The sequence below is a fragment of the Phascolarctos cinereus genome, unplaced genomic scaffold (assembly GCF_003287225.1).
Source record: "Phascolarctos cinereus isolate Bilbo 61053 unplaced genomic scaffold, phaCin_HiC Scaffold_726;HRSCAF=1367, whole genome shotgun sequence".
NCBI classification, from domain to species: Eukaryota; Metazoa; Chordata; class Mammalia; order Diprotodontia; family Phascolarctidae; genus Phascolarctos; species Phascolarctos cinereus.
The window spans coordinates 424,747,981-424,756,800 of record NW_027556098.1 but is presented as its reverse complement, the minus strand read 5'-3'; the positions used below and the strand labels follow the sequence as shown (position 1 = coordinate 424,756,800).

The 8,820-nt window shown below is 55.0% G+C and overlaps 1 protein-coding gene across 1 annotated transcript; it reads right to left on the bottom strand.

Annotated features, from left to right (window-relative positions):
* Positions 1–518: 518 nt before the first annotated feature.
* Positions 519–3,741, bottom strand: CLEC11A (C-type lectin domain containing 11A). The gene is made up of 4 exons (XM_020971975.2): positions 3,347–3,741; positions 2,737–2,905; positions 2,129–2,320; positions 519–1,957 (listed from the first exon to the last, which is right to left on the bottom strand). Exons 1-4 carry the CDS (start codon positions 3,491–3,493, stop codon positions 1,503–1,505), a joined length of 963 nt encoding a protein of 320 aa, XP_020827634.1. The 5' UTR covers positions 3,494–3,741; the 3' UTR covers positions 519–1,502.
* Positions 3,742–8,820: the final 5,079 nt, after the last annotated feature.

Here is an 8,820-nt window from a genome sequence, read left to right as displayed (position 1 = left end):
CGAGTACCATCTGCTGGAGGCCAGGCAGACAGGACCCCCGGAAGGACAGAAGCGAAGCCCACCTGGGGACCCCTGCCCAGGGCGGTGCTGCACATGACGGCTTTGGAGGGAAGCTGGCTTCCTGGTGGGTGCTGTTGTCTCTGGGCACCGACAAGAGCCTTCCTGGCTCCTGTAGAATCCTAAATGCCCACGCCAATCTTGAGCCTGATCGTGTTCCCACATGTGTAAGCAGAGAGGGCTGGCTGGCTGGGTTCGATGCTGACATCCCCAGCTCATGGGAGGGGGTGAGGATCGAGGGAAGTGGGGGAGGTCACCAAAGTGCCCCGGGGCCTTCTTGTCAGGAGGAAAGCTCTGTCCCATGGGTTACATCCTTGTCAGCATGAAACATGTCTACATCAGGACAGAGGAAGCACCTCGAGGATTGGGACAGTTTCAGTTTTGCCCTTGTAGTCACAGTGCCTAGCAAAAAGTCAGCCCTTAATAAATGTGTGTTGAATGGACTCAGACTCGCTACTCTGTGCCGCCTCTTTCCAGATTTTATTTCTCAAAGGAGGGGAGGAAAGGGTTTGGGGAAGGAGGCCTGAGGAGTGTCCCGACTCCCAGGCCAGCGCCCTTTCCCCTGTCAGGTCTCTGGTCACCTTCTTCCTGTAATCACAGCCGGACCTTTCTGGCCTTGGCTACACAAGCCTTCAGCGTTTTCCTCACCACGCCCGCCTTCCCCAAGCCCCTCCTGAGGGGGAGAGCAGAGAAAGGAACCGGGGGAAAAGAAGCAGGGGCGCGGGTAGGGGGCAGGGTGAAGAAGGAGCCAGTCCTTCCTGGGAAGCCTCCAAGAAGATGCCCTCTGGCCCTGCAGGGACTCATCCCTTGGGGGGGGGGGATGGATGGCAAGATGGAAAACTCCTGCTCATTCTCAAGTGATAAACTCCCCAGGCCTTGCAGCTGGGGCCTCAGCGGTCATCTGAGCCATTCAACAGCTGAACGTGAATCATCTCGGGGCCTCTCCTGTCTCTGCTTGCAGAGCTCCAGACACAGGGAGCTCACTAGCTTCCAAGTCAGCTTGCCCCGTCGTTGGGGGTCAGCCGGTTTCCTGGCTGCCTTTGTGGGTCCTGCCCTGGGTCAGGCACCAGGTCGGGGAGGAGAGTAATGCCCTGGGGGGGGGAAGGGGTCGAGGCTCCCACTCTAAGCTACACAGCGCACTTCTGGCTGGGAGCTCCAAGGGAAGGTCTCAGTGGGGAGAAGGCCCAGGTGGGCTTGAGCTGGGTCTTGAAGGGTGAATTCTGGAGCTCTCCTTCAAAAGGAGGGGGAAGCATTCCCCAAAGAGGGCGAGGAGACTTATGGAGGCCTAGGGCAGCCTTGGGGTGCTCGGGGAGAAGCCAGGGAGTGGTGAAGGAAAGGCTACTTCAGGAGAGGAAGGGGTCCTCAAGGAAGGCATTGGGGCGGGGTAAGAGATCTAGGAGGAGGAGGGGGTGGGGGAGGACACTGGAAGGAAGGATTCTGTACCCCTACTGGGGGAATTCACAGACATAATAGAATCGTCTCTCACAGTCATGGTCCCACCACGAGCCGTCATCCGAGGCCTGGGCCACACAATTCTCTTGCTCTCGCCCATTGGGTTGGTCAGGTCCCAGGGCAGGGTGGCCTGGACCATGAGGAGTAGGTGCCCCTGGGCCACCCACGAGCGGGGCTCGATGCCAGGCAAAGAAGGAGACCCGTTGGCTGTTCTCAAAGAGGTAGAGGCCCTCTGCCCTCCGGTCGTGAATGCCCAGCCACACGGGCCAGTTGTAGGGGGCCAGGGCAGCCTTAAGGTATCGAGTCAGGCCCTCCATCTGGGCCTGATCAGCAGGCATGGCCAGGCTTCCCCCACGAGCCCCACAGTGGGCATGGGCTGCACTCTGGGCCTGGAAGTCCCGGAATAGGAGGAAACATTTGTGACCCAGGCGGAGACCTTTCAGGCAACCTGCGAGAAGCAGGGCACAGTGTCGGCCTGGGGCCCTCGCCAGCCCCCACTCAGGGTGCCCCCAGACTCCCTGACATTTGGTATCCCCCAAGACCACACCCCAACATTGATGCCCGGCAGCCTCCACTCCCTTCTGTCCTCTGGGTCTCCCCGGCCCCATCCCACACTAACCCTCCAGACGCCCTCGATCTCGCTGCCCCTGCTTCTGGGCTTCCTCCAGGGCCTCCAGGGCTTCCCGAGTATCTCTGGCCTCTTTCCGCAGTAGCTGCAGCCCCCGAGACAGCTCTGCCACCCTGGCATCCAGAGTGTAGAGTCTGACATGCAGCTGATGCAGCCCAGTGTCCAGCCCCGTCAGGCGGCCCACTGGGGAGGGGGTGATAGAGACGGGGTCTCTGTGAGTGAGGGAGCAGCGCACGAGCATGGGCCTGGGTGTGGGGACGGTCAGTGGGCATCAATGATCAGGGGCCAAGTGTAGGGATGGTCAGCAGGCATCAGTGACCAGGGGCCCAAGTGTGGGGACAGACGGTCAGCAGAGGGGAGCTCAGCAGGGGTGGTTCCAGGGTTTGTCAGAGAGGGAGAGGCCAGTGGGTCTGGGGGAGACAGTGAGGAGGAACACTGGCTAGGTTTGGTTTTTAGTTTGGCCCAAGCACCTTTCCTCGGAGGATGAGGAGGGGGCTGTTCAGGAGGTAGGCCCAAGTTTGAGGGCTAACTCAGTGTCATCCCTGCCTTGGCTGCAGTCGGGCCTCAGAGGGGTGACACCCTCCCCTCCTGTTACTCACAGACATAGGAAATGGCATCCTCAGGCGTTGGGGACGGCATGAGGCCAGGAGTGGGACTCACGGTGGGTTCCCCCTCATCTTCCTCTCCCTGGGCACCCTCCGCCTCAGGAGCTCCAGCGGGGCTTTCTGGCCCTTGGAACGGGGACAGCTCCAGGGCCTCTTGGAGTTGCTGGTGGATGAGGGGAGCAGGGCTTTCAGTTCCCTTTTGTCCCAACGCCCCCTGACACCCATCCTGCAGCTCTCCTCTGCCGTGATCTCCCTGCTGCCCTGGCCCTTTTCCCTCAGTTCCTCAGACTCCTCTCCTGATCCCTGTCTCTGAATTCTTCCGTATCCTTCTCAATTCCATACCTGCTCCCCATTATAATAACTGATACTTATTTGGCATTTAAAAGTTTATATTTGGGGGAAATGAGCCCAGAGGGTGGAAGTGACTGGCCTGGCTAGGAAGCTCCAGACACAGGATTGGCACTCTCATCTTTCCTGACTCTCAAGTCCAGGCCTCTTTCCATCATGCCTAGCTGCTGACACCTCCCTAATCCATCAGCCAGCTCCTAACACATATCTGCCTCCTTTACCTCCCCTCATCCCCCTTTCCTTTTATCTTGCTTACCTTAAGCATAAGCGACTCTCTCACTTGTTCCGCTGCCTGGGCATCTCGCCGTCCTCCTTTCTCCTTCCTCCCGAGGCCCTTCTGGTCTTTCCCAGCACTGAAGGACCCGAGGGCCAGAAGGGAGCCCAGAACCCAGACCCACTGCATGGCACAGCACCCTCTGAACACCTGGACTCAGAGGTGGACTCTTGTTCTCTGCCTCTATCTCTTAATGATTCACTGTTCTTCCTTCTTTCCTTCCTTCCTTCCTTCCTTCCTTTCTCTCTCTTTCTCTCTTTCCTTCTTTCTGTCTTTTCTTCTCTTTTTCCTTCTTTCTTTTCTTCCCGGCTATCCTTCCCTGCCTGTTGGCTCCCAGGAGGTCCTGCCGCTGTGGCCGGAAACCTCTAACGTTCTTTAGCTAAATTCCCCGCCCTGGGTCGTCCCCCCCCCCCAACCTCCTCCCTTCTTACTTCCAAGAGTTCTCCGCCCCATTCTTTCCATGATCTCCAGCACAAGTTCAAGCTGGGCTGGAGGAATGGGTGTACTTAAAGGGGCTTAGGGCTCAGATATTCAGGGCCCCCAGTTGCAGTCCCCCCCCTCAAATACCCAAGAATTTAAGGGCCTAGGACCAGGGGTCTAGTTTCAGGATCCAGGCATTGGGCATTGGGGATGTGAGGGTGAAGCCCCCTCCCCCACCCCCCTGGAGGCCCCTCCAGTCCCTGCCTCCATGGAACAGGGACCAAGGTCCCCTCCCCCAGCCGTCTGGTCCCAGGCTGTGGTGGCCGTGAGCCTGGTCCCTTTTCTCCTGACGTTTTTGAGTTCCATTCCCAGAGGGGATGGAAGGCACCCAGCCTGTCTGGGCTTATTTGTTGCTAAATAGCTGTTGATATACAACTGTAGCCGAGGCTAGTACTTCCCTGTTACAGTGGAGCCCACCCTGCCACTGGGGGTTCTGGGACCTCTTTTGATCCCCCTGACTCCCATCTGGAAGGATGGCTGTGCTTGGGTGCTAGTGGTGGGAGGGCAAGAGCAGGAAGAGCCCAGGTGACTGGGGGGTGGGGTGGGGGGGCTGGAGCCAGGGGCCACCAGAGAGGCTGGAGCCAGGGGCCACCAAGGGGGGCTGGAGCCGGGGTCACCAGGGGGGGCTGGACCACCAAGGGGGGCCGGAGCCGGGGCCCAGGTGTGGGGAGGGCCTAGGTGCTTGGGTCACTGGGCCTAGACCCAGGGATCCTTAAAGGGGGTTGGAGTCAGAGGTCTGAATACTTGAGGAGAGATGGACCTGAGAAAGCCCCAGTACCTGGCTCCTGGCCAGTCGTCTATATCTGAGGTGGGGAGGAGATGAGAGGCTGGACCCAATAGGCTGGACAGGATAGCTAACAGGGTGGACAACATAAGCGGGATCCCGAAGGTCTAGTAGTCTAGAGAGAGGAATTAGAACTGATAAGGTGACGTTTAATTGGCTCAAGTATAAAGTTGTTCCCTTGGGTTCAAAAATTCAGCTGACCCATAAAAAGCAAGGGAGACGTGACGTGGTGGCAGTTCACGTGGAAGTGATCTCAGGGTCCTAGTGGACTGCATGCTATCAGAAGTGGGCAGCGGCAGCTCACGCTCTCGTGGAGTGCATGGACAGAGGCCTGTCCAGGGGCACCAGGAGCGTTTCTGTCCTCTGCTCTGGTCAGATCGCATCTAGGTCACCCGGTTCAGTTGTAGGCACCATAGCTTACAAAGAGTATTAACATTCCAACCCAGAGCGAGTTGACCAGGGTGGAGCCACGTTATGCAGGGCCGTTTAGAAGCCTGGTCTTTGAGCGTCTGAAGGGTCAGGCTCAGTCAGCTTGGCTCTAGAGGTTGGACCAGGGAGAGATGGGAGCCCTGGATGCCTGGGTCTCCAATAGGGGGAAGGTGCCTGGCAGGGACTGGCTCAATCTTGGTTGGGGGAGGGGCTGGGGCTTATTGCCTGGATCCCTGGGTCTTGAACCGTGGGCCCTAGGCCCTTAAATTTTTGGGTATTTTGGGGGGGACTGCAACTAAGGGGCCTGGATGCCTGGGGCCCTTTTAAGTACATCTGTTCCTCTAGTGCATCCTGAAATCATGCCTTTGTGTGATTTCTGTGTGGGATTTTTGGGGGGAAGACATTCTGGGGAAGCAGACTTCAGTTCAGTATCAAGAAATGCTTCCTTAAAGTATTTAGGAAAGATTGTTCCTGGGTTAGAGGTGAGTTTTCACTTTATGTTGTCCTGAGTCAGGCCTCTACAATGTTTCTGCGGCCCAAACAGTCTGCACCATCCGCGCTGCCCCCCCGCCCCCCCGCAGAGCTCCTGGATTCCTTGTAATCCCTGTTAAACGGGAGCGCCCTGAGGGTAGGGACCATTGTGTTTGTATCCCCTGTGCTCCCTTAGCTCAGCACCAGGCACAAAGTAGGTGATTAAAAACCCACGGGTTCCTCCCCTCTCCTCTCGCACTTTCCATTTCTGTCTCTCACCTTCTCTTTCAGTTTTTTCTCTCACTAGTCACTGTCCCTGTTATTCAAAAGTAAAGTAGGCTGCCTCTGCACGCAGTGAGCTCCCCATCATTGGAAATGCTCGAGAAGAGACTAGATCACCACCTGACAGAGACAGTGTATGCTCGAAGGCATTCCTGCTCAGCCAAGACTTCAGACCTCCCTTCCAGCTCCCACGGCTCCTATGACAGCAGGAGATAATTGGTGCTAGTTCCCAAGTCCTACCACTATCCTGAGTGTGTGTGCTGTGTGGATGTGTGTGAGAGACAGAGACACAGAGACAGGGAGACAGAGGCAGACAGAGAGACAGGGAGACAGGGAGACAGGCAGACAGAGACAGATGGGGAGACAGGGAAAGACAGAGAGACAGGGACAGAGAGTCAGAGAGACAGGGAGACAGGGACAGATAGAGAGACAGGGACAGAGAGACAGAGAGACAGGGAGACAGAGGTAGACAGGCAGACAGAGACAGACAGGGACACAGGGACAGACAGAGAGACAGGGAAACACGCACAGAGACAGAGACAGAGGGAGGGAAAGAGACAGAGACCCCTCCCTCATCCTTTTCCAGTCTTCTTACACCTTTCTCCCCACCATGTACCCTTCGATCCAGGGACACTGCCCTGTTGGCTGTTCCACAAACAAGACCCTCCATTTATTGGCTCCGGGCAGTCTGTGTAGTTGTCCCCCGTGCCTGGAATGCTTTCCCTCTCTGCTCTGAATACTGACCTCTCTGGCTTCCTTTAAGTCCCAATTAAAATCCTACCTACTACAAGACACCTTCCCCAAACCCTCTTTTTCCAGTGCCTTCCCTCTGTTAATTAGTTCCTACTTATCCTGTATAAAGCTTACTTAGAATATATATTTTTTCATGTTGTCTCTTCCGTTAGATTGTAAGCTTCTTGAGGGCAAGCACTGTCTTTTGCTTCTTTTTGTGTGCCCACTGCTTAGCATAGTGCCCGTTACATAGCAGGTGCTTAATAAATGTTTATGGATTGCTTGATTGACTGAGAAAGACAGAGAGCAGGAGCAGTGTGTGTGTGTGTGTGTGTGTGTGTGTGTGTGTGTGTGTGTGCGCGCGCGCGCGCGCTTGCACAGGTAAAAGGTCACAAGCTCCATATTGTGTCTGTGAGCGTGCCTGTGCCTCTGTGTCTATCCCTGTGCATGTCCACGCCTGCTTCTTTTCTGTGAAATGATGTGGTTGGATCTGATAATCCCTAATGTTCTTTTAGCTCTAAATCCTGTGTGTTATGTGTGCCTTATGACTCTCCATGGGTTGTATGTGTCTTGTAGGTTTGGGTCTATGGCAGACGCAGCCAGGGGAAGCCATCCCAGTAGATAGACTAAACCAGGTTGTGGGTAACTGAGGAATCTCAAACCCTTTGTTGAATTAGGGGGTGTCTGCACTAAGCTCGTGAAGACGTCCCCCAGCAAAATGGGTGGATGAGAACAGTTTGTTCCCATGGCCACGAAGGCTGCTGAAGCAGATGCTGTAGAGGTTTAGAGCCTGGTCAGACATTGAAGATGCATCTACTGCATCCCAGGCCATCACCAGCCCTGACTTTTGTCCTACCGCTGGACTATGACGAATCAGTAAGAGAGAAGAGGCTGATGACTTTGCACGACTCTGCCTCACTTAAATCCAATTCACGCAAGAGTGAAGACATCCCCCGTGATGTCACTGGGCCTCTTGGAAAACGAAAAATAACAGCCCAAGAATGTAAGGGGTGTGTGTAGCTGTAGGTATAGGGTGTGTATGTGTGTGTGTGCGTGCGTGTGCGCACGCGCGTGTGAGGTACGTGTGTATGGAGGCTTTGTATGGGGTATGTGGTCAGGAAGAGGGAAGAAACAGGTATCAAGCACCCACAATGTGCCAGGCTCTGTGATAAAAGCTAGGGATTCAAAAAGAGGCAAAAGACAGTCTGCCCTCAGGGAGCTTACAATCTACTGGAGGAGAAAACAAACAAATACATGCAAACAAGCTATAGATGGGGTAAATAAGAACTAATTAACAGAGGGCAGGCGCTGGAATTAAGAGGGGTTGTGTAAGGCTTCCTGTAAAAGGTGGGAATTCAGTTGGGACTTAAAGGAAGCCAGAGAGGTCAGTAGGTGATGAGGAAAGAGAGCAGTCCAGGAATCGGGACTAGAGAAAATGGTAGCAGCCAAGAGATGGAGGGTCTTGTTCATGGAACAGTCAAAAGGCCAGTGTCAGGGGACTGGGGTACACTTTGGGCAGTGAGATGTAAGAAGACCGGAAAAGTAAGAGGGAGCAGGTCATGAAGAGCTTTGAATGTCAAACAGAACGTTTTGTATTTGTTCCTGGAGACAATAGGAGGCCTTCAGTAAGAGACTGAAGGTCTTCCCTTTCTATCTAGATGATAGGGGGGAGGAGGATTTCTGGCTCTTAGTGGGAGCAGAGATCTCCAGGAAAGCCCCCAGACCCTTTGGGACCTCATGTGGAAGGTTCATGGTAGGAGTGGGCAAGGTCTCATGAGGATGGCTGCTATCTGCACTGCTGGAGGAAATAGCCACTGTGCCTTTGGGTGTGATGGGTTTCTTCAGGCTTTCCCATCATCCATTCAGTCAGTCCATTATGGAGGGAGTTGGGATCCCCAATAAATTACAACAGGCAACTGCCCCTCCCCCCAGCCAGGTGGGGTGTGACCAAGTTGAAACAAAGGCCTTGGGGCAAAGTGATCCCACCTAGTTCTACAATGGGGGGCTTGAGGTTGGCCCTCTGTGAATCCTGGGGAGAGGCTGGCTGGTGATACCTCACAGACTCACAGGGTTAGAAAGAAATGTTTGTTGTATGAATGAATGACTTGCTCCAGAGGCCTGTTGGATTCTTCTTCAAGTTCTTCCATTGACCCTCCAAACCCTGTGCCTTCTTCCAGGTTCTTAATGTGCGTGGGTACTAGCAGTGCTTCCACTACTCATACCGCCCAGCTCCTTCTGGCAAATTGTTTCCTCCATGACCCCCTCGAAGGTACTTCTT

What these genes read in the sequence shown, in the direction of transcription:
- CLEC11A (XM_020971975.2), bottom strand. Translation starts at nt 3,493, where the DNA reads ATGCAGTGGGTCTGGGTTCTGGGCTCCCTTCTGGCCCTCGGGTCCTTC. An exon ending in GAGAGTCGCTTATGCTTAAG is followed by an intron (nt 2,906 to 3,346) that starts GTAAGCAAGATA and finishes CTCATCCACCAG; the next exon opens with CAACTCCAAGAGGCCCTGGA. An exon ending in GGATGCCATTTCCTATGTCT is followed by an intron (nt 2,321 to 2,736) that starts GTGAGTAACAGG and finishes CCCCCTCCCCAG; the next exon opens with TGGGCCGCCTGACGGGGCTG.